Genomic DNA, 26,455 nt, shown 5'->3' with positions numbered 1-26,455 from the left:
CAAAATCATGGAGAACACAAAAGTGTCCTGCTAAAATCATTGTGTCACATGACTGTGGTCACCTGTAGCAATACAGGCTGCAGAGGTTAATACTGTAGTTCATTAAAAATGCCTTATATTCAGACAAAAAGCCATAAAACACACAAATGTTCAAAACACCTCTCAACCTTGTATTGAGACTAAGGGGAAAATAGGAGGAATGTACAACATCTTGTAAGAGGAACAGACCACAACACAAGCGGCTCTTTCAGTGTTTGCTTTGGCTCTTTATACTCTCTTTGTCCATGTATAAAGGGGCATTTTTGGGCACCCACTGCTAACTGGCACATCCACCCATCTCTTTCTTTCCAATGGCACAAGCAGACAGCAATGCTTAAAAAAGTGCATGGAGAAAGAAAGAGATATTATTAACCTCTCCATAAAGGACATAAGAGTAAAAGAAGAGGTAAAGAAGATGGAGCACTGTCCTACAAGGAACATTTTTGGGTAGGCATCTGATATATACAAACCTACTAGAGGACTGGACAGTAAGATTAAAGTTCAGCCCAAATATATACACAGCCTGTATATACAGATAAACATGTTAAGAGTTTAATGAAATCCTGTTGCTTACGTGTACTGAGGGTGATTGTGTATATGTGTGTCTCACTCCCCTTAATCCAGTTCTTTTATTATCTGGCCCCAGCCCCCTCTTCTTTATGTAGGTACCAAAGGAATCTTTAATATGGGGGGTGGGTTATGTTCGGAGCAAAAAAGGAAGTGAGTGGGAATAATGTGTGCATTACTATGAACTAGTGGCAGATGCTTTCTACTACTCAAATACACAGCTTAAATAAAATAAAAAAAATTGTGGCGAGTCACTACGCCACCACAAGGACTTAGAGCACATTGGGTCTACTACTGGTCTTCACTGTATGATTAAAATAAATTAATACTTAAATACTTTATATGTATTAAAGTTACTGAGTCAAGAGCAGTGAGTGTTTTCTTTGTTATGGTTGTTTGATTATTATAATGACACACTAGACAGCAGCAGGTCTATTAGCTTACATTTATACTTACAAGGCCGATTTTCTTTATGATAAGATACACACAGAGAACATGTCACATATATTATGATTCACTACATCGTGAGCATCACGTTATCTTCTAGCTGCAGCAAACACGTGTGAGTGACGAGTATTCCTGCGCCAGAGTGTGCATCAGCCAGGAGAAGATTCAATCTCTCCCCCATCGCTTAAGGCAACCCATAGATGCAGCGCTGACTGCACAGAGAAATGCCAGTTTCTGAGTTTATTTTCATAACCCATTATTTGAACTTTAATAAAAGGTTACTTTAAAGATATAACGCAGCAGTGTTTAATTATGAAGCGGAATGCGGCACAATAATCGTTTTCTCAATTATCTTGTTTTCATTATCATTGGAAGCCAAAATCATAACTGAAAATAAAAGCCAATGAATCGCCCAGCCCTAGTACATTTACATTTTTAAGTGGTAACGTACCAGAATGTGTTGTCCCTAAATAACATTGTAATTTTCCTTAATGTTTAACATGACATACCAATCCAATTCACAACATAAAACACAGTGTGGTCAGCAAAAAACATGTTTAGCCTAGTTGCAAGTGAAATTGGTATTGGCCAGTAGTCTGCTAAGTATTATGGGTTGTAAATTCTTTTAATTTGCATAGTTTTGCTTTCCCGAGCATGAGGGGGTAAAACAGCCTAATTGGTATCTGCCTAATTAAGCTACATGTAGCTTCAAATGAATTTTGACAGATGAATTTACACAAAATACTTTAAAGCTTGAATGGATGCACAACATTTGACATCAACAAAAACATTTAACAATTAACAATTTTTAAAAATAGTTTTTCTATAATTAATTGCTATACTAAGAATACATGGTTATATGGTCAGTTGCATTTTAGAATTCGCATTTAGCATTGTTTTGTGCTCATTTTCTGCAACTCTTAAGAACAGCTCTGACTGTGACCAACCAGGTGAGAATCGCTGCTCTACAATCGCCTCTTACACAAACATTATCAAAATCCTGATCTGCCCTATATGACTGACTGATCTGACATCAGGTCTGTATGCTTTTGATAGTGGGTCCTTTCAAAAGTATCTTTATGTAATAGTGAGATTATCACATATATAATCCACAGCTCACAGTAGCAAATTGAGGGCAACAAGGGTCAGCCATCGAATATCAAACAATCAGAAACGCAGAGATGCTTCTATAAAAACAGGGAATTGATTCAAGAAGAGCCATTGGGTAATACAAACAGTGTTACAGTATCTGTGTAGTTAAGAAAGTACATTGAAATGTCAAAGGTCTGTCAGACACCGAAACACAAACACATCACACAGATACAAACTGGCACCCAAATATACACATGCAGCAATCCTGAAAGTGCAACAGAGGGCGAACAGAGGAAGTTCTGCAGACAAAGGTTCTTCAGTAGTTACTTCCTGTGTCCTTCAGCCTCAACATAGTCACAGAAGCTGGCAGAAAGTGAGTGTGTTTGTAAGTGAAAACTCTGGCTACAAATTACAAAAGAATTGTACACTAACAAAATGTCTTTGGCCAAATTAAAATTCCTGAAAGTTTTTTTTTTTTTTTTTTTGCAATAATGAGAAATAGGGGAAGATTTTGCTTAATTAACTTTTATGTTGTCTTCCGGTCAGTTTGACCAGGTCGATGACTTTTTTCGTACAAATATTTGTTTTACTCATTCCAATTGGAATAAAATTCAATGTGGACACAAAAAACGTGGACTATTTTCTTTACATATTTTTGGTTTTATTTCAGTTTGTTACACTTGCGTTCCCGGTCAAAAATCACCTGCCACTGGAAATTAATGGATTAGACTACAAAATACAGAAATATTAAGTGTTTGCACATATGTGGATGTGTGTTTGCACACACAAAGCACTTGTACATGAGCACACGCGCGCGCACACACAAACACGCATGCTCACGCGCACGCGCACACGCACACGCACACACTCTTTTGAGGAATGTTTCAAATTCTACTCAGCATTTTATACTGAATTTGGGCTTGTTTGAATCGGGACAGTCTGCTGTAAGTTACGATATGTCATTGTTTCAGGAAGAAATAAAGAAAAACATGACAAAACGTCACTCCTATTTGTTATATTTATTTGTGTCAGTTGGAATTTCATACACTAATATTCAATGCAGTTTGGCCTCTGTGTGAAACAAATTTGCTCATTGCATTGTACTCGTTAAGACCTTTCCAACACTATGTAATACATGGCTGTGGCAGGGCAGAGTGCGGGACCAGGTCATGATTCTACACACCCGGTCCCTTATCAGGCTAATCAAGCCTCCGAGAGGGATAAAGGCCGACTGCGGAGGATTGTGCGAGAGAGAGAGATCGTTTACGGACATGTCCGTCATGTGTGTTTGTGTCTTTTTAAGTGTATCATTAAAACTATTATTTATATTGCCAAGCCGGTTCTTGCCTACGGGACACGCCGTAGTAGAGTTCTTGCCACTACCGTCCACCCCAACGGAGCAGCCGTGGCCATCTGCCGGGGGACGAGGAGCCCGGCCGCCTGGAAGCTGAGGACGGCCGCCAACCACGAGGGGAGAAAGAGCTCCTAACCGACCACCTGGAGTGGTCAGAGCCGCTGCCAGGGGCGGAGGAGTCCCCTACCAGCCGCTGAAACGCGGCGGGGTCTGAGACCGTTTTTTTCATCTATCTCTCCTCTCTCTCTCTCTCTCACTGCCGCTCCGCGTTGGCCTTTTCCCTCTCGTTTAAATTTTACAGTGTTTTTTGGGGGGTACTACACTGTTACAGGAAGTAACAGTAACTTATTTATTTTTTATTTTGAAGCTGTACAGCAAATAAGCATCCTTAAGAAAATTGAGAATCAATATTTTCTTAAATTGACAGTATTGAGAATGGGATTTTTTTGCATTATGGTAATGAGAAATTGGGGAGAAAATGTACTTAATTATCATACATCTTCAGTCACAATGCAAAACATCTTAATGTTCCTTCAATAGGCTTAATTTCAAGGGCTCTTTATATATATATATATATATATATATATATATATATATATATATATATATATATATATATATATATATAAACACAACTGGCGTTTTGCGTCAAAAGCAATAGAACCCATTATAAACAATGATGCCGTCTACCATGGAAGCGTCCGCTGCAGTAAACAGATATCCCATTCGATGTTGCGCTAGTGCTACTACTGCCAACAACACAAATAAATGTTTTAGAACGTTTGTCTCGACGCACCCGGTGTAGACAGCCTCAAGTCGTTGCGCCAGGTTTCAGCAAACTGAAACTATCAAAAACATATCAAACATTTATGACATATGATATGATTGAAATATTCATGAATGGAACGGTTTACTTACATTTTTGATCAGGTCCTATAGTATTTTTAAATGCCCCATCCTTCACTGTCAATTCCTTTGCAAAGCTTGAATTTTTTTTTATGACTGTTTCTTTCTACTTACTAATTAAACTAATTACAAGCAATCCATGCTGAAATACGCTGAAGACACATTCCACATGATGAACATACATAGTCCAAAGTACAATGAAGACGCACATCCAGTTTTCAAAAAATATCCTCCTGTACTGATGCACATCGCCAGAAATGCATTAAAACAGCGAAAGATCAGTATGTTGGGCAGTTTGTGCACACAACATGTGGCAGCAGCTGAATGTATCCGAATGGCCTAAAACGGAGTTGTAATTTGACACAATGTCTTTTAAAAGCGACGCCAGACACATGACAACAGTCAAAGATGTCTGTATAGTACATAATATACAAAAATAATTCAAAATAGTCCAGAAGGGTCCTATTTGGTCCCAATAGTTAGTCCAACTAGGCCACACTGTTTGCCCCGCTCTCTCTCTCACGGTGTTTAAAAACTGAGCCCCCGGACCAGTGGGCAGGGCCAAGGGAGCGATGATGTAAAGTAGGTATTGATGTTGTTGCTGTAGAGGTGGTCATGAATTAATGAGTGCCCCTAGTGATGTAGGGAAGTCGCGATAGTAGAGAAAGAGATGTTTTGGCAGCTAGGTTTCAAGAAATGCTTTTATTGCATTAGGGATAAAGTTTTGAGTTCTGAAATTTACAATAGATTTTATAGCAGAAAGACCTCTTATAAGTCAACATTTAAATGAAAATTGTATTCCTCATGACATGACCCTTTTAAGCAAAAATTATTTTGGAGTAAAATACTTTTTACCTTGACAGGTTTCATGATATTCACCTAGCTACTCCTTTGCTTTGCCAACAAAAACATCTTTCTGCTTTGAGGGAATTAAGCAGGTGTAAATCATCCATGCTGGAATAAGACATCAAACATATACTGGCCTTTCAAACGCAGCAGGACACACGCAACACTGAGCCCTCCATTGCCACAGTGATGATATCCATTTCATTAATGAACCCATGAGGAGAAAACAGAGAGGATGAGGCTAATCAGCCAATCAAAAACAAGGAAAGCAGGGGCTTGTGGCCTTGTATTTTCTGTTCTTTTTACACACACACACACACACACACACACACACACACACACACACACACACACACACACACACACACACACACACACACACACACACACACACACACACACACACACACACACACACACACACACACACACACACACACACACGCGTTGGCAACTGATATATTTAGACTATTTTCAGCACATGTAGTATTCACTGGTAGAGATTTCCCAAAGGAAATAGAAATTCATGGATAAAGTTTGCAGACTTCACAGTATGTGTGTACATTTTCAGTCTGTGTATCTGTTTACATACCCCTGTGTAGGCATATAGGCGAGTAAGAGAGCACTTTGATTTGTGGGAGTGAAAAGTGTGCAGATCACTCTGGATCATTCTACACTACTGGTTCACTATTGTTACTGATGCACTGATCAGTAACAATAGTGAACCACAATAGTGAGCACAATAGTGCTCAGCAAACTGAGGTATGGACCTTTCCCTCTGACAAAAGCACTCATTCTCTAGAGGGCCAGTTCTATGATAATGTCCCACATCATCAAAAGGTCATTAAGTCATGTGACAACAGGTTCTCAGTAAAGTCAGTGGCATTCTCTCTCTCTCTCTCTCTCTCTCTCTCTCTCTCTGTTTGTGAGGTACTTAAAACTAGCAGCAGCTATATTAAATGGTGCGATATATCGCAATGTATCATCCACCCTGCTCTCTGATCAGCATCGGACATTAAAAAACCCATATCGGTCAACCACTAATAATAAGTGATTTAATAATTAATATAGGATAATAAGGATATAATATTCAAAAACTGATTGATTAGCCTTGGCATTAACTATCAAGGCAAATGGTTCCAACAAGTCAAAAACCCACATTAACAGTGATTAACATAATAAACATGCTCATAAAAATACGTTACTGTGAGACAAAGTAAAAAAAAATGTGTCCCCAAAAGTGAGCTAAATCTGAAGAAAACCTCCCTTTGGGAACATTAAAAGATGCCCTCATTTTCAAAAACAATTAATAATTAAAGCTAATATGGTTTTATAATAAAAAAAAAAATAAAAAAAAATAGAAATGTTTTCTTTTAGGGCTATTTTACTGTATATTAATTATAATTAGCTTCATATAAAAGCACTACGGAAATCTACATGTCCCCATTTAAATAACCTAGTAAGCATGTGCGTGTGAGAGAGATTCTAAACTTACCTCACCCTCTGGACACATTCTGTCCTGACAACATCTCAGCTGTGCTTATTAACGGCAGAGCGATAGAATGAGTGAGATAGATGCACTGACAGCAGGATAGAGAGAGAGCAATCTTCGATACTTTAGTAAATATTAGATTAAGGTAAGCTGAACTGTTGTCTGCCCATCAGAATCAGCAGGCCTTTATTGGGTTAGTCCACTGGTGTGTGTGTGTGTGTGTGTGTGTGTGTGTGTGTGTGTGTGTATGTGGTTTACGAGGACAATTTTTTTTAGGTTACAAACTGGTAATTACAAGGGTATTATGCTATAAATGTGGTTTGAGGACATTTCTAGTGTCCCCATAACTTAAATAGCTTAAAAAACTTTAAATTATGTTTTACTGAAAATGTAAAAATGCAGAAAGTTTTCTGTGAGGGATAGGTTTAGGGGTAGGGTTATGGGATAGAATATATAGTTTTTTAAGTATAAAAACCATTATGTCTATGGAAAGTCCTCATAATGTGTGTGTGTGTGTGTGTGTGTGTGTGTGTGTGTGTGTGTGTGTTGGAACAGGAATGCTCAGAGAAGGAGCTACAGGATTCGGACAAAAGCAGAACACACAGACACTTCTAACACTTTTCTGGGTTCCAACAGAGCTGGTCACATGTAAGCTTAACAAACTAGGCAAGATTCAATACATTGTGTTGTTGAGAACAACAACGAATATTCCAAAGAATATTGCAACGTCTTCAAAACAGGTGCGAATTATTGAGAGCAAGCGTTTATAACCAGAGAAGCTTTGTCTGTATTGTAGTTAAGAAAGAAAAAATGGGGGAGTTGTGTTTTACAATTCAATATAAACTTAAGCCTGTGTTGCACAAGTCTGCAGACAGAGAACAAGTCAAAATAGGAATAATCCATGACATCATGTACACATACACACATAATCACAGAGATAGAAACGTATTAAACAAGCTGAAGTATAAAATAAATTGCAGACAATGACAGCTCACACAAAGGAAAACACCCAACAGGGTGGAATGAATAAAATTTTGTGCAGCTGTCCATTACAAAAGCACCAGTTCTGATATAAAAGCTATTCATTATCTTTTATTAGAGAGGTGACATGCTACTTAATCCCCTAGTCATGCATGCATTTGTGCGTATTATGATAGGTTCAAATAATTTTAAATAAGCTATCACAAAAGGAATAAGGAAACACTTCTTACAAATAAAATCCCACAAAAGAAAAATGGGTGGGGGGAAGGGCAGAATAAAATGAGAGAGTAGGAAAGTGTGTGTGTGTACTGTATTTGTAGGCCCATGTGCACAAATCTGCTTTAGGGGTGAAGATAAAGATGGGGCATAGAAAAAGGCGAGTGGGGTTCTAAATCCACCTTCTACATGCTAATCTGGAAACAGATTTGGACCCCAATCCTTTTTGAGCACAGGAGCTGACTGTTCAAATGTGGTTAGGGGGCATCCAATTCAGGATGGAGAAAGTCACAGAAGTGTAGAAGAAATGTAAGAAATATTTTGGGTTAAATTCAAGCTAAGCTATATTGACAGTCATTTACCACAGAAATTAATTATGACTCATACCTCAGCTTGGAAATTGTTTTTAAATGAAAGTTATCCACTTAAGTACATTTCTGAACACATGTTATTTTTCCCCCGATCTGACGATCAAGTAGAAATCATTTTCTGGGGTAATAGAGCACAGTCCTGAAGAAAAATAATCTAAATCCCATTCATTTTTTTCCATGTGGGAAGTGTTTATTAATAATAACTTGTAAATCTTTAAAGACAGACAAACTGAGAGCTTCGAGGTTGTTAATAGGTGGTATAGCCTGGAGAAGAAGTACACTAACCATGATACAATGGTGGAAAACTACACCAAGCAGAGAGTCTCGGCAAACAAATCGCAGCAAACAAGTCATTCTCCCTACAGTCTCAAACTACTTACTACTATATTTGTCTGAATATTTTGAAATATATTTTAAATATTTATGTCTATACTTAACTTTAAATCATCAATAGTTTAATGTTTTTCCATCATTTTTAATTCGATTACGTGATTTGCTGTCCTTCACGGGATTGTAGTTCACTCCTTAATGAAAGACATCAAGTACACAGTCTTTTGCTTGAAATCAAAGTTTGTCTGTCACCTCAGAGCTGGATGGTGTGTTTTATGGCTTGGAACTATTTTATGAAGTACTCTTTTGAATACCTATGGATTAAATTAATGGGAAAAATACTTCTGATACCCAGACAGCGAAAAAAGTGGGCAGGCATTGTTGTGCTATATTGACAGAATGCCACAGATGCTGCTATATAACTTAAAATTAACCTGGAATATATATTTCAACTTATTAGACAGTCAATGTTTATGAAAAGTTTATGAAAAGCAAATATTCTTTGTTTATGAGGGACAGTTGCGGTCACAGGGCTGAATAAGTAACCACATGGTTTAGTATTAGCAGCTAACCCTGATGGACAAAGCCTAAAACAGACAAATCCCTTAAAAGCCAAGTACTGTCTGTTCCTTTAAAAGCATATGTGTGAGGGGTTAAGCAACTGTCTGGAACCTGATTTTGAGAAGCATTGTGATTTCTCGATTACTGAAAAGCAAAAGGAAGTGGCTAGAAATCTAGAATCTAGCTGATAAATTATCTATTCACTCAATGTTTTCTAAATCAAATCCAGTGTAGCCCCCTCCATCCCCCCATATTAAAGCTCATCAGAAGATCAGATCAGCATACATAAGCTACAGGTTTAAGACTTACTCAGAGGAACATGCTGATTCTCCTTGTAGATTGTGATAATCAGATGGCTGTACAACCCATTGGACCCAATTTACTCAATGTGCACATCTCCAGGTCACTCACACATGCACCAACTCAGACAACTACAAAACGGGGGGCAACAACATGATCCAGCCAGATATGACCTACTTTCTATTCTCCCACAATTCCCTTTGTTCCCCCAGCAGTATGCTCTTTCAGTCCAGAGACAGAAAGGGCAAAGGGGATTGAGAGTATTGGGAGAGGAAGGTAGCAACAAAGAATAAACACCCAATTTCACACAATTCACCATCGGATACTCAAAAAGCAAAATAAATCACACAAAACTTACTACCTACTATAATGAACCCCCATAATGCAGAGCCGCTTGACACCTCTTAAGCACTGGATAAACACAATCCATGTATTTAATGTGTCAATTTGCAACTCAGAATATTACTATAAGAAAATGGATTCAAAAGTGTTGCTTTTAAAATCAAATAAATGTGAAGTGCGTAATTTGTTCTGTTAAAATAATTTCCAGCTAAATATACAGCGATAACTAAGTAATTAGAGTGTAAACACATTGACTATGTAGCACTTTCAAAACATTGCTCTATTTGTTCGAGCATTCAGACCAGTTTTCACAATATAATCGTGATGATTTTGCTGACAATATAAAATGAAGCAATATTTGTCCAATGCACTCCAAGTCCTCGTGGTGGCATAGTGACTCGCCTCAATCCGGGTGATGGAGGACGAATCTCAGTTGCCTCCACGTCTGAGACTTCAATCCACACATCTTATCACATGGCTTGTTGAGCATGTTACCGTGGAGAATAGCTTGAAGCCTCCACATGCGCTATGTCTCAGTGGTAATGCGCTCAACAAGCAGCGTGATAAGATGCACGGAATGACGTCTCTGAGGCAACTGAGATTCGTCCTCCTCCACACGGATGGTGCTACACCACCACGACAGCACATTTATACATGATACAATCCACACACAACTGGCCACGTGCCCCACCGAGAGCAAGCGCAACCACACATTATAGCGACCACGAGGAGGCTACCCCATGTGACTCTACCCTCCCTAGCAACCGGGCCAATTTGGTTGGTTAGGAGACCTGGGTGGAGTCACTCAACACATCCTGGATTCAAACTCGTGACTCCAGGGGTGGTAGTCAGCGTCAAAACTCGCTGAGCTACCCAGGCCCCCAAGAATGTAGGTATTTTCATCTACTGACAAACAAATCATGGCCAGTGATTGTATTGGCATGCTCTTCACTTCTACCAGTCAAGTTAGATTTTTTTATTTATTTATTGAACCTGAAAAAAAAAATTTTTAATTACACTTCAGACTAAATGAAAATATAATAAAAATAATTAAGTGGTAAAAATTTTTTTTACCAAATCCAAACATTTTACTCTCTAAAACTTCTTCCACCGGCCTCATATTCAGTGACAAAAAAAAATAAAAAATCACTATGACAACAGGTGGAAAAATACCAGTACCAATTAGATCAGAAATACAACTGTATGTATAAACATAATAATAATAATAATTGAAACATAAAACATTCCACTATATTTTCAGAGTTTGAACTTGAACTTTATTACCACCTGCTGATGGAATTTCCAAACTGCAAATTTAGAAACTGAATTTAGGCACTGTGCTGAAAAGATGTCATTGCACAAAGATGTTTTAAAGCTATGTCTATTTCTTAGGAAAACAGCAAATTTCGCTTTCAGCAACTTCAAATTGCACTTTTTGCTCGAACTCAAGAAAACAGAGCTCTATGTCTATTTAGCTGAGATAATGGTTCCTCTGAAAACAAAAACAAATAACTTTTATGTCAAATCAGAGGAAACATAATTATCAAGATATATATTAAATAACGTCAATTAGCTGAAAAATATCAAGATACAATTTTTGTAGCCATATCGCCCAGCTCTACTGACCAGCCACACTGACTCAACCAATAGTGTAGGCTATGTTTGGGGTGGTCAAATGGAAGACTGGGGAGTGTTCAAGAGATCTGCTTTCATTTTTGTATTTTTTTACTTTGAAAAGCTGGAAGAGATGTCATAAACACAAAGCTTGGCAAATGTGTTTGTTGTAATGTCAATAAAGCCTTCCTCTTGCAGACGACAAGAGGAAAGACATTCTCCTGCTGAATGAGTGTGACACTCATCCAAAACACAGGATGTAAGAGGAGAGAAAACACTGTTGCCTCCAATTCAATCAGACAGCGGAAAGGATTCTTAAATGTCAGAGGTAAAACCAAGGGAGAGAGAAAGGGGAATGTGTGAGAAGCAAATGTTGAATTAGCCTTGTAGTAATTGTTGGAACAGCATGTCACAAAATGAGATAACCGGTCAAGGGAAGTAGAGAAGATTAGCACATTTCTGCAAACATTAGTGCTGGAAATGCAGAGAATGACAATACTGAAAGTGATAGAGTGTTTAGGAAGGAGAGAAAATGGGAGAGGAAGAAGAGAAGCGTAAATGTCATTCATTCTTACCTGCATATGTTCGGTAGAGCTGCTGCTGAGCTCATCTCCAGAATCAGAGTAATTTCTAATTTTTTCCAACCCATTTCCTGGTGACACGCTCCGATCCGAGTCCAGTGATAACCCACCTGGGAGTTTCCCCTGGCAACCTTGCTCTCTTGGAGGGGATTCAGCCCGATTTTGTGGCAGTGTAGGGTTGCCATGGTGATAGGTATGGTGGTTGTTGTTGTTATTAAGCAGAGTCAGCTCAGCAACAACACTCTTCATCCCAGTGTTCTGATTGGTATCCTGCAACAACATAGGTGGAGTCTGTTGCACTGGCAACGGGGATGGTGTTGTTGAAGGAGGTGGGCGCCCAAAGCTCACCCTTTCCGAGGGAGCGCGTTGGTTGAGATTTTCGTTTGATGACCGGCACTGGCTGATTTCTAGGATGTTGGGGGGTTTGGCACGTGGTTTGGGTGGTGGCATGAGGGCTCGTCTAACCTCGCGTACATACTGGGCGGGCACGTAAAATGCTTTGGTGCCATCCTCCCGACGAACCTGCCACCAATCCTCGTTGGTTTTACGGACCAACATGTAGCATTCTCCTTGTCGTATAGAGATGAGTCTGTCTTTAGCCTTGTATTCATAATCGTACTCCACCTCAATATAAAGCTGCCCCGGGGCAATGGGCATATCATAAAGCCCATCATGGTCAGTCATGACTCAAACTGTTTCTTCTGAATAATCTTGCGTTATTCAGAAGACTGAATCTAAGTGGATCCACATCTCTTGCTGTTATGTGTCCACACGACTCTGCAGAAAGAGAGAAGAATGAGTGATTGCTAGCAGGGTGTGAAAAGCCATAGATCTGATATAAAGTCTTTAGATTGGTTCGATTGCTTAGACTGAACCAATTCGTTTCCTCTCTGTTCATATCATATATTACAGGTCTCTGTTCACATCATCCGAACCATGGTCCGACTGCGTCATCAACGTGACCACAAGTGGCAGATGTTTACCACTGTAGCTAGGTAACAATTCAAGAAGACATCAGCTTCAAAGTGTTATTAAAGTTAGAGATGTCAATTTTCAGACATTTCATAATCGATCAATTGATCGTTAATATAAATAATGCAAAATGCATGCGGAGGACTCCAAATAATGTGAAATGTAACCTATTGTATAAATGTAATTTTCATTAATACACTTAAGAAATGCAAGTATTGGCATTTTCCTCTTCAAATATTCTTAGTTCAGTGTAATTTAATACATATGTGTTTAGTACAAATTTGTGAAATGTTTAATTACTGTTAATGAATTAGGCTACTGTTAAAAATAAATTGTATACAAAATATACAACTTCATTAAAACTTCACGTTGTGGATCATGGGATATTTCGGTCCTTTGGATGTATTTTTTATTTGAAATTAAGACAAATCATAAAACGCTGCGCAAGCATGTAACATACCATTTCTAAGGTGACGATGGTGAGATGTCAGCTGAATGCACCTTTGCGATTGCCAGGTGATCGCTGACATAATTGTAGGTTGGGATGAAACAAGAAGATCAACAGTGCTTGTCATGTACTTTAGCACACTATCACGGTGTGTGCAGAAAACATTCATGTTCATTTAAAAAGAAACGCTCCAACACTATTGACACTGAGCCCACTTCGTCTCGCATCTGTGCGTCTTCTTCTGTGAACCAGATAATGACATGCATCCCGCAATCACCCTCTAGCAGCGAGATATTGTATAGGCAGCCTTGTCAGAGTCTGCTGGCGTGATTTCAGAACACATTTATCCTGAAATTCATTAATCAATGATCGATAACCTTAATCGATCAAATTATTAATGACATTGAATCGATTTTCGATCAATCATTAACATCCGAATCTAAGTATTAATCTCTTTGGATGTACCACCAAAACTTTACATCCACAGTACAACACCTCTTTGTTTACCACAAATGCACTGAACGTGCAATTATATGAAGAATATAAGTGTCTGCCGCGAAGCCGCTGATGCATGTCAGCTGCTCTTTGAATGCGATTTATTTGGACACAAGCAGGTATGAGAAATGCATTACACCATAATAACTGCGATCAGCAGTCTGCAAAGATGCAAATTATACTTCATCAATAGAGGATTTCTTCCGTGATTTGATATGATTGCTTTCATATCAGCAGCAAACAGTACCGGAGTTCATATGTACTGTACCCCAGCCCACCTTTTCAAGCAAACTCTGGTGCGGTTCCCAGGTGTGCACCGGAGTTAATAAAAACAGATTTCACATCATCCAAATGAACCGAACTTTCTTTCAAACCCGGGTGCGCACCAAAAGTGCTAGTGTGAAAGCATCCTCAATGTGAATATAATCACAAACACATAAAGAGATTGTTCACCCAAAATTTAAAACACTATAAATCACCTCACTTGTTCCAAATTTCTTTGACTTTCTTTCTTCTGTGGAACACAAAATGAAATATTAGTCAGTATGTCAGACACAGTGACCATTCACTTTCATTGTGTAGAAAAAAGATGAAATTGAACTTGATGGTTCACAGAAGAAAGGCTCTCGGTCCATAACATTCTTCTTCTGAACATTTTCTTTTGTGTTCCCCAGAACACAGAAAGTCAATCTGGTTTGGAACAACATGAGAGTGAAAAATTATGACCGAATTTTCCTATTTGGGTAAACTGGCCTTTACAGCAGACAGTGTAACAGTAATTTCCAGCGTTGAGGGCAGCCGCATGGTAATCTAATCAAGCGTGAGGACGCCATGGCAAATAACATTTCAGTACTCCAATGATCAAATTACAATGACAGGTCTCAAGGAACACTGCTCTCCCTCTCACTCTCTCTTCTCACACATCCACACACAATGACAATGATAAAACATGAACATCTCTTTGCCCTTGTATCCCTCTCTTACAGACATATACACAATAGCCCTTAAACAATCCTGGATTAAATATAAAATGTCATGTTCACATATGGAGCTTAATGACAATGGATCTTGATAACCTAGGGTCAGGTACAAAGAGTGGCTGGATTCACTCTAATTTCTCTGATTCATCTGTTCTTTTCCACCTTGTGTATAAGAAGTAGGGCTGTCAAAAAACTAAAATATAATGTATATAAAAAATACAAAATATTCAGATAGTCAAAATGCATTACATTCCTGTAGCAGAAGCGTTATGAGTTAAGAGTGGCTTTAGAATACAATGTATTGTTTACTACCATATTATTGATTATAATCCAATCATTGGCATACAGTTCACAGCAAACCATTTCACAATTTGTCAATCAGTTCGAGATTTATTATGAGGGCTTGTTTAAGGACCCGTCCATTTACACCTTCATAATCAATTGTAAAATAACACTGCATAGTTTATCATAGATAGATTAATGCTTATTAATGCAGAAGTTATTCATTCAAGAGCTGTAAGTGATTTTCTCTTTGCCTTTTGTTGTTTGATTCGCAGTAATGGCTCAATCGTCAGCATGTTTATTAGGATGCTTCCCCTTTAAGACCGAGTTCAGATCTAATAGACTCCTGATGCAGCATATTTTCTCCCAACTATTTCCATCACTACGTCCATATAAGACATAAACTGTGTTTAAGTGAATCTCCAAGTCGGTCGTTTAGACACATTTTTGTGTATAGTTGATTGTTTAGACGTGCACATGAAACCCAAAGTAGCCTATACTTTGCTTGTCTCGTTGCTGTCTGTTTCGGAGCGCGCGCCGACTTGGGAACGGTATCTCTTGCGCTCTTTTTATTATTAAACGCGTCCCGCAATTTAGCAACAGTAGCTAGACTGCATTTTACAACAATCACCGATCGTGCTGATTCTGACGTTAAGTTTGAGTTTTAGGGAGAAATGTCAGTGCACTGCTGTGAAGGGAAGGAAGTTGTGCTAGACAGAATGCGGCTTATGTATAAATATTCTTTTTATAATCTTTGGAAGGCGAAATATAAAATAAAATCAGACTAATATCACAGATCTAAACCAGGCTACGTTTGAATGTTTAGTTCTGTCACTCATTTAGCAGGGCTCTTGTTGTGCTCGCTGTGCGCGAGATCTCTCTCTCTCTCTCTGACTGCGAATAGCTAAATTGCATCACAGACAAATGGTTTCATAGAATTATTATACATAGAAATGGCTGGCGAGATAAAATAACTTTCTCTTTATAGCAACAATACATGTATTTTCTTAATTTCTCCAGTACCGACAGCAGAAGCGATAACGTCCGAGCTCACCAAAGCCAGTCCTTCAATAGCCTATAGCGCGTTGGTATCTTTTTTATTACTTATTTCTCTGCATTGAGTGACAACCCTCTCAAATATAAGACACACAAACAGAACAAATAAAAGTCTCAGATTCACTGTCTGTAATTGCAAAATTCTTGCTTACTTATTGTGACATGATAGCAACCCTTCTGCTGTGATAATGCAACTTCAACTACGCTTATCAATATCCAAAGTAGCCGAATGTCATGTCGCGTTTTTCTCGAAGTTGGCAGTAAAATATCAAAAGTTTTTAATTAAATATAAAGAAGTTATACAAATTTAATCCTTACTATTTTCTCCAAGGAACTTAGCTCCTTCCTTAGGCACTGGATGAGGTCTGCTCACTCTGCTGGAAAATGACTCTAGGGGCAGCGTGCGTCGAACACGTGTTCCACAACAACACTAGGCTGCCCACAGATGCGCCTGCCTAATAATCGGCTTGATATACTTGGATATTGGCCGATTCCGATTATGTAAAAAATGCTAAAAATCGGCCGATTAATCGGCCGGCCGATTAATCGGTTGACCTCTAGTACAAACCAATTTTAGCTAAAGAAAAGTCAACCTACTGTTTCCGATTTCACTGTGAGATCAGTCTGACTGACTAAAGATGCTGGCTACCACCCCTGGAGTTCGCCATTTCGAATACCAGGGCATGAATGACTCCAGCCAGGTCTCCTAAGCAACCAAATTGGCCTGTTTGCTAGGGAGGGTAGAGTCACATGGTGTAAACCCCTCGTGGTCGCTATAATATCCTTCTAAGTGGGGCGCCGCGTGGATGGCTGAAGCCTCCACACGCGCTATGTCTCCGTGGCAACGCACTCAACATGCCACGTGATAAGATGCACAGGTTGACAGTCTCAGACGCGGATGCAGCTGTGATTCGTCCTCCGCCATCCCGATTGAGGCCAATTACATTGTCCCTCAGCCAATTACATCCATATTTAAACAAAAGAACATTTTGAAAGTGATACACAGTTAAATATATCTGTCTCACTATTACATCATAGTATGTGTATTTTGGTGGGATAATGCCCTTTAAATATCTGTGATAAGTGAAGATGACAAAATAAATAATAAGGGAACCATAAACCATTTATTTACAGCACACACCAGTTGGGGTAACCTGGTCAGTCAACAATCCACGTCTACTGTCCCCAATTAATTCTAGATCAGTATTTGTCACATCCTTGAGGCCTGTGCCATAAGCACATCTCCCAAACTTGAAACTAAAAATCTATGCTCTGTTCAAAACTATATCCCTGCATTATAATGGTTGTGAAGCAATATGGCCTTGGAAGAACTGCTTTAGGGAACTCTTACCAACACTTAAAAAAAATTGCTCATTAAAGTGAGCAAACAAACCAATTCAGTCGAAAAAGTAGCACACAGAAGGATTGAAGTCTACCATGTTTCTCCCATTTGGGGACTTGACTGCTAACCAAATTGGAGCTTCTATAAACAAGGAGCAGATGGAAGGCTTCCTTTGGTTGCGAGTGTGGTAAATCTCATAGACTGTACCACTCTGTTGGCTAGCAGGACAAAGTATGTTTCTGGTGTTTCACATCCTGAGATTCAAGCAATTTACAATGAAGCCCAGTCTGGTCTCAAAGAGTATTGCAATACAGATCAACATTTATGCATTAATTTAATTATGTTATGTAATCATGATAGGGCATTTACAGTACATAAAAACAGCCACCTGTCTGTTTTAGATTCTAAATTTGAAACCTAGGGAAATAATCCAGAGGTTTCGACCTGTATTTGAATAATGTAACAGTAGAACATCTGGTCCAGACATAAAACACTGTGATTCCCCTGCACGCTTCTGAGAATCCAGAGATCGGAGAGGATTACGTTCACAAATATTGTCATCTGTTAGAATGGATTTATTTTGTTTTACAGCAGTTTTGGTCTGACTAGTCTAGTTTCAAGTGATCTGTACACAAAGTAGTGAAAACAATTTATCCAGTAAAAGTAACCCGATCTCTACAAGAACCTGCACTTTATGCCATGGTGTTTCTGTGTATACCATTTATAAATCTATTAGTAAATGGTCAATGAACACAAGAATGGTTTTATTATTTATTTTTGTTCTCAATTTTTGACCAATTAATTTCTAAAATATTCCCATGATTTTTCTGTGATTTTCCAAGTCGTTTCAATAATTGGATAAGGATTTTTGAAAATAATTTTAAAGAGATTGCACTTACAAAGAGCAAATTTTAGCCAATGAAATATTTCTGATCTTAAATTAAGATTTTAGAAGAATATCTCTGCTCTGTTGACCAATACAATGCAAATGAATGGTGTTCAAAACTTTGAAGCTCCAAAAAGCATTTAAAGGCAGTATAAAATTAATCCATAAGACTCCAGTTGTTTAATTAATGTCTTCTGAAGGGATCCACTTGATTTTGGGTGAGAACAGACCAAAATATAACTTGTTTTCACTATAAATCTTGAAATCAGCAGTCTCTTTGGCGATCATGATTTTAAGCTCGATTACACCATCTATCACTCTGTGCATGCGTCAAGCACTAGGAAGTGTAGTTGAGCTTGAAATCATAATTGTGCCTATAGTCAGTAATGGCAAGATGTACGGTGAAAAGGGAATTATATTTTTGTTCTGTTTTCACCCAAAACCCCTTAGATTGCTTCTGTATACATGGATTAAACACTAGAGTCATATAGATTACTTTTATGCTGCCTTTAAATGCATTTTTGGAGCTTTAGGAGCTAATGGTCACCATTCACTTGCATTGAATGAACCTACGGAGCTGAGATATTCTTCCAAAAACATTTGTTTGTGTTCTGATGAAGATTTAAATTTAATGGGTAAACTTGGTTTCTCAATACTTCAAACAAACCCCCAGGGCGGACAAAACCAGCCAGCATAAAACGGATTGTTTTTCTAATCTACCGAGCCTATTAGCAGCCTGAACACAAAGTGACCTTACAGGCAACTCTTCGTCTGACCAAGGGAGCATCTCAGAAGTTTCAGGGGAAGGGCATATGAAAAATGTTTACTGTTAGTTCATATTAGCTAACCTAAGTGGTAAAATAATGCTTATGAATAAAACCTTATTATAATGTGTTATCAGATTATTCAACCACATTGTTCCCCCAAAAACGTTGACTGTGGTAAATTACAGCTCGCTGAATCTATTTAAGTGTCAAAGGGAAAAATAAACAACATGCCAACAGCCGAGACTAATTCTGTACCCATAACTTTGATTGATCATTCGGTCTATTTTGACTAATGACAACGTATAAGGCCAATTACAAGCAATACAAATTCAGCAAATACAACATACACATATCAAAGTCTAAACCACGAAAATAACTTCTCAAAAATATGTTTAGGGACAAAATACGAGGGAAAACCATGTTACAACACATGCCTGCAATTTAAAAGCCTGATGGGAATATTTTAGCCGCAGCACGAAAGCAAGTTCCCTAACCACAGATCCAAAAAGCGGTTTTCGTGGTTGACCGCAGTGTGGCCAAACCGCTGTGCAACATACAGACGCAACAATACAACTCTTTATATTTGCAACAATGCGCCTTTGAAGCATTAAAATGAACGCAGAATATGCCCATACTGACCTAGGGTTCAGGCTGATCCGGGAGCGGCAATACCCGTTACAAGGTGAATCTTTTAAATGTTAACTTTTCCCCGTCTGTACTTGCTGTCCTTGGCACTTGTGTTAAAAGATACTGCGCGGCAGCAACACAAAACACGATCTGGCCGCCTCGCTTCCAATCGCAATCGGCCTCAGTCGGTGGGTGCGCGCCCGCGTCACTGCATGCTCCCGCCCCCCGTGAACCTCTTGTGGACTGTTGATGCTCCTGTAGTGCTGCATTAGGTCCCCTCGTGGTAATGCAAGGCTCTTGATCCCCCTTCTGTTCAGTGAAAGCAATTCAGTGCCTTTTGCCTATCTTTGCAGGCACCTACCAACAAATACTTTTAAGTGTTCATTAAAATACCCATTTAATTTTATATAGACAAATAAATTATAATTAACCCTTAAATGCATGGGTATTTCACCAAACAGTATTACATACTCGGGTCTTTAGAGACCTGGCACATAGCCTATATATATCAGAAATGGATCTACAAAATGCCCAGAAAGTGCAACATTTTCCAATCAATTTCAATTCAATTAGAAAATAGTAGAGTAGAATATATTCTGATATATTGATGCTTTTTTTTATTGAAGAGATGCTGCATCAAATCTGGACAACTCTAGAAAAGGATTAATTGCATTTACGCTGAAATTTCATGAGACTCAACTGGCTGTCAAACATATTGAGCAACACATAACACATAAGATACACATAAGTGTATAAATAGACACACAACTTACATGATTGCAGTAGTACACACAAGTTACAAAAGCTATATCATACCGTTTATGTGTTACACTTGCTATAATTTACTTCCATGTTGTTTCTTAATGAGTGGTGGTGGTGTAGTGGGCTAAAGCACATAACTGTTAATCAGAAGGTCGCTGGTTTGATCCCCACCGCCACCACCATTGTGTCCTTGAGCAAGGGACTTAACTCCAGGTTGCTCTGGGGGGATTGTCCCTGTAATAAGTGCACTGTAAGTCGCTTTGGATAAAAGCGTCTGCCAAATGCATAAATGTAAAATGTAAATGTAATGAAATAGCATTGTCAAATGTAAATCAAGTAAATCACTGAAACAACAGCGCCAAGTAGCTTGCATTTAATATATATATATATATATATATATATATATATATATATATATATATATATACACGTACTGTATATATATATATATATATATATATATATATACATGTACTGTATATATATATATATACATGTACAAGCATGATAATTCAGCATTGTTGCACAAAAAAATTGACATGATATAGAAGTAATTTGTATGAACTAAACTGTCTTGTAATAAACGTCCCCACAAGGATAGTAAAACCTGAGATCACCTACCTTGTGGGGCCTAGCCAGCAGTCCCCATGAGGGAAATGGCTTATTAAACATACTAAACAATGTTTGTTTTTTTATGTAAAAATGCAAAAAGGTTTCTGTGAGGGTTCGATTTAGGGGTAGGTTTAGGAGATATAAATTATTGTTAAATCTGTACAAAATGCATGGAAGTCTATGGAGAGTAGAATGATATAAAAAGTTTTAGTGTGTGTGTGTGTGTGTGTGTGTGTGTGTGTGTTTATATTATATATAGAAGAGAAAGGTTGAGGAATACTAAAGAGGGTTAGGGGTTGGAATGAGGTCTCAGATAACTAAAGACCTGAGGTATGAGTTTAAGACTTAAATCAGTTTGACTACATTTATTTTGTGTACTACATTTGTTTTGGTAAATGAAATAAATGAGTTATAATTAATAAATTACAGTAAATAAATTATAATTATTATTATCTGGATTATTTCAACTATTTGGATCTGTAATTCAACAAGCTATGACCACAGACATTGTGAATAGGAATAGTGGTTTCCTGGCCTTTAAAAAAATAAAAATAAAAAAAAAAAAAAATAGATTATCTAAAACAATTATTGATAACTACCTCAGGATGGACCCTAAAACATTTACCCCTATGGAACTGGTTGTATGATTGGTTCATTGCCTTGATACTTTACAGGCTTACTGTTATCCTACATGCTGATCTGGAGTAACTTACCTTGGAAAAGCATTATGGAACACAATTGGAAAAAGACCAACAGGAATGCTGTATGTTCTACAACATTTTGCACATTACATTAACTGTGTTTAATAGCGATTGTTATTTTACTGTATATACAGACAGAAATGCATAGGTGATCCAGTGCAATTGGTCCTCTGCACTTATTAAGCTTGCGCTTTAATAGCTATTATTCTAAAATAACATCCCTCAGAGAAACTGAGGAAGAGAGGGCTACACAACTTCCGGTTCTGAGAGGAAGCAAATGCTTGTAGTCTTTCGGCGTAATTGCTGTAAGTTGAAGACTGTGCAAAAAACAACATTACCCATCGTGCTTTTCCAAAAGTTTAACGGGTTGGTGGGAGTGTACAGTTATCGATCGTAAATACGGGTTCATGTTAATGCTGAATGTATGGTTTGAATGAAAGTGCGTATTCTGATAAAAGGAAACAAGACCGAATCTGAAGCAGATAAAAAGGGAAGGGTGTCTTTTATATTAATGATACTGCTCAAAAGATAAACTACAGGGTGTTAATACGTTATTAGTCTCAGTTGTTAATCACGTAATTTAAAATATGTTATAAGGGTTCGAATTTCTCTTAGACATTGTTTGCTTTTTTATTGGGCAGCACCTGCAATGGACTTGTCGTTGCGCAACGCCAAAAAGTTCGTCCATTTGGACTTAAAAGGGGCACCTCCTAGAATTAGCTACCTAATCGAGGTACAACCACTCACATGCATTGTATTCTAATGCATTATTGTCTAATTAAAGCTTTAAGGTTGAAACTATTATTATGTTCCCTTAGTTGATCCAGTTATTTGCTGATCTTGGTGCCAATGGCATTCTCATTGAGTATGAGGATATGTTTCCATATGAAGGAGAGCTGAAAGTTCTTCAATCTAAGGCTCAGCCTCCATACAGGTGAGCTATTGAGTGAATTATTATTTTATCAAATAACTTGATTAGTTTTGCTTGAAATTTTGACTGATAAAAATACTTAATATCCATCAGCCGTGAAGAGGTCATATTTATTCAGCGTGCTGCTAATAGTCGAGGGCTGGAGATCATTCCACTGGTTCAGACGTTTGGACATTTGGAAGTAACTATGGAATTTATATTTGTCATTTACACTGAGAAAGAAAGGCCCAGAGATGTGCATTTTTACATACCAGTTCAGATCAGACATGTTTTCAGTATCACCATACCTTACCATACATACTGTAATTATGTCTATAGTTTTCTAAAAAACGTTTTCCAAAGAATCAGAACCCTCCATTGATGCAATCTTAATGTTTCTCCAACAGTTTGTCCTGAAGCACGAGATCTTCAGAAAGCTGAGGGAGGTAGACTACTGTCTGGGCACACTGAATCCACACTGCAATCGAGGAGTTAGGTTGGTGCAAGAGATGCTGCGGCAGGTCATGCAGCTCCACCCTAAAAGTACCAGCCTACACATTGGAGCAGATGAGGTACAGACCAACCATGTACTAAATAACTCATCAATCAATCACTAAAAAGAGCCAAACATGTTAAATGCCATAGCTAAGGTGCAAGTTCTTGTTTTAAATGGGTCTGTTCTATTGATAAATTAACATTACATTTACATAGGTGTACATACTTGGTCTTGGAGAGGATTCTAAACATTGGTTAAGCACTCCAGGTCACAGTGTTCACCAGCTGTTCCTCAGTCATGTCATAAAGGTGGCAAAAGGCATTCAAGAGAGTTTCCCCAGCCTTAAATTGATCATGTGGGATGATATGCTCAGGTCCATGACCCCCGAGACCATTAAAGGTGAGCATTTTACACATTTATTGGCTGTTTTTGGAGCATGTGTTCAAGAGGAATTATTCAGTGTAATCATCATGCATGTATATGCATTCATAATTGCCAACAGGGATCAAATTATACACTAAGTGAAGCTTTTTAAAGATGGAAGTATTTTGCAGGTGGATCTGGAAATTAAAACAAGGAACAAGGCAACAAACACTTGTCTTCAGGTCTTTTTTTGTTTGCTTAAATGCCTCACCTCCTTACTCTTGCTGCTTTTACTGTTGAATCGACACTTCTCTTTCTACGTTTGTCATTTTCAGTGGGCCAAAGGTTTGACTTAATTGGCCCACATCCTCCACATAAAGGCATCGGTGATAAAACAGGCCCAAATTCCCCTAAAAATACTAAGAATTAATACTATATTAAAAACTATACATTTATAAATATTATGATACATATTAATATTATAATAGTATAGTATTATAATTATAATAGTACTTATACAATATATAATAAATATTTTATATAGTTATCTACCATAGGAATATAATACCAAGACCAAATCAGACCAAATGTTTTGGAAATAATTTAATTTCAAACAACATACTTTGGCTTCATTATATTAAAAGCAAATGTATGATCCTATTCAGAGAGTGGACTTGTTGGATTGGTGCAACCAATGTTGTGGGACTACTGCCCTACTCTGGATGTTGAAAACACTGGTATGTGGGCTCGACAGTTCTATACTGTTATTTTTTTAATTTTATGAATGATTCAGACATGCAAATGCTTGATTTATGATAAGTAACCACAAGTAGTTTTTGCCTTTATCTCTTCCAGTTATGCTAATGGAAAAATATAAGTCTGCCGGTATGTCACAGCAATGGGTCGCCAGCTCTTTTAAAGGCTCTACCGCTGTGTACACCTGTGTAACCAACACTCAGAGGCATGTGGACAACCATTTGCAATGGCTTAAAGTGGCATCCAACCTGTCAGCTGGCATTGAGATACAGGGAATTGCCCTTACTGGATGGCAAAGGTTCGGTGACATCCTGACTATCACTAGAATGCCAATCTGCTTGATGGCCAAGATAACAATATCTATGTTTCTTTATCCTTAAGATATGACCACCTTTCTGTTTTGTGTGAGCTGATGCCCGTGGGCTTGCCCTCTCTGGCTTCATGTTTACAAACTCTTCTGCACGGTCAGTCTCTTTTGCTTTGAACTCATCTCAGTTTCTTTTTAATTAGTCGAAAATTGGGCAATTCAAAGTAAAACACATTCAATTAACCTGCAGAAATATGCTAATTAAAGATTTATGATGCTAAACACACTACACCTATTCTCTGAGATACAGGTAGTTTCACTGAAGAGGCTCAAAAGAAGGTGACTGAAACACTTGGCACTGTGGAAGTAGGAGATACAGAGAGGTACCTTACTTTCAAATTCATGTCCTAAAAGAAAAAAAAAGGATTGAGTCAGTGGAACACAAAGAAACCCCAAGGGTTACTTTAAAATAGATTAATTTACATCTTGTGTTTTGGCCTCTGTGTCCCAGATTGTCTTCCAGAACATCTTTCTCCTTTGTTGGCGCGAAACTAGCAGAACTTATAGTGAAGTTGACGTCTATGCTGGAGTCTGCAGAACTGAGACATTTTCAGAACAATATGTGAGTTTAGAGCCATTGGAGGCTTGCATTTGAAAAATGGTAAAACCAAACTTCTAGCTAGATTCTCACTAAACCCTTGTATTCATTCTTGCATAATAGGTTTGTAAGGGGCTGGTTCACACCCTACCACAGACAAAAGAGGATAATTAGCCCACTTATCGCACAACAAATTACGACACAAGCAAAAATGTAAGTCTTTATTTTGAATCCCTTACAAGTATTTTTAGGACCATTAACAGAGCCTGATTTCAAGATATCATTCTGTCAACATTCCAGATTCAGGAGTAAGAAATATCCATGTTTTTTATGCTCATCCAACAGGATTCTTGATGATGTGGAGTGCAATGTGCAAGAGGTGAGGCAAGAGATGTGTTTACTGTATCCAGACTCTACAGTTCAGGAATGGATGGACCAACATGTCACCCCAGCACTGGAGCCTCTGCAGAACCTACTGAGAGACATGGAGGCTGTTTTAAATGATATGGGACTTTGCACTTAAAATATATATTAATGTTGGTCAAATTTGTTCGTAAAGTTGGTTCCTGTGAATGAAACAAAAGAAAGTTGGACAAGATGGAATGTGAGCTGCCAGATGAAAAACAGAAGGAAACAACAACAAAAACCACAAATGGATGCTTCTGAAACAAAGTGCAAAAAAAAAAAAAAATATGTTTTTATTCATATAAATATAATAAGTGTAAATGTAATGCCATCCCAGATGTATGACTTTCTTCTGCAGAATAAATTTTTAGACGAATATCTCAGCTCTATAGATACATACAATCAATGCTCGTGCAAAGACATACGCATGCATATCTGGGATTGTATGAGGTGTAAATGATGAGAGAATTTTCATTTTTGGGTGAACTATTCCTTTAACTTAACACACATTTGTAATGTTGAGCTAATTTACGTGTTTCACTAAATGAAATTAAAATGGTTATACTTCTAATACTCTCTTTTATTATTTCCCCAAAAATATACACCAAAAATACATTTGGACTCTTATTTTGTCGTATAATATTTGACCGG

The 26,455-nt window shown here is 38.0% G+C and overlaps 2 protein-coding genes across 2 annotated transcripts in view; one reads left to right on the top strand and one right to left on the bottom strand.

The window, feature by feature from the left end:
- The window catches only part of LOC127633173 (medium-chain acyl-CoA ligase ACSF2, mitochondrial-like), a 233,500-nt gene that overhangs the window by 20,711 nt on the left and 186,334 nt on the right, over nucleotides 1–26,455 (bottom strand). The gene's annotated exons all lie outside the window — the stretch shown is intronic.
- On the top strand, nucleotides 22,346–26,375 carry LOC127633433 (hexosaminidase D-like). Its single transcript, XM_052112516.1, has 13 exons — nucleotides 22,346–22,408; nucleotides 22,611–22,702; nucleotides 22,788–22,903; nucleotides 22,994–23,081; nucleotides 23,287–23,451; nucleotides 23,591–23,774; nucleotides 24,404–24,475; nucleotides 24,594–24,792; nucleotides 24,876–24,958; nucleotides 25,112–25,184; nucleotides 25,313–25,423; nucleotides 25,523–25,612; nucleotides 25,745–26,375. Exons 1-13 carry the CDS (start codon nucleotides 22,390–22,392, stop codon nucleotides 25,920–25,922), a joined length of 1,470 nt encoding a protein of 489 aa, XP_051968476.1. The 5' UTR covers nucleotides 22,346–22,389; the 3' UTR covers nucleotides 25,923–26,375.

Source organism: Xyrauchen texanus, chromosome 40 (assembly GCF_025860055.1).
Source record: "Xyrauchen texanus isolate HMW12.3.18 chromosome 40, RBS_HiC_50CHRs, whole genome shotgun sequence".
Lineage (NCBI taxonomy): Eukaryota > Metazoa > Chordata > Actinopteri > Cypriniformes > Catostomidae > Xyrauchen > Xyrauchen texanus.
The sequence above is the reverse complement of the archived record's forward strand: the minus strand, read 5'-3'. Positions and strand labels throughout refer to the sequence as shown.

Bases quoted from the DNA above. Each gene is read 5' to 3' on its own strand.
- LOC127633433 (XM_052112516.1), top strand. The intron at 24,793-24,875 runs GTTCGGTGACAT...TTTATCCTTAAG, and splicing joins GCCCTTACTGGATGGCAAAG to ATATGACCACCTTTCTGTTT. The intron at 25,613-25,744 runs GTAAGTCTTTAT...CTCATCCAACAG, and splicing joins ATTACGACACAAGCAAAAAT to GATTCTTGATGATGTGGAGT.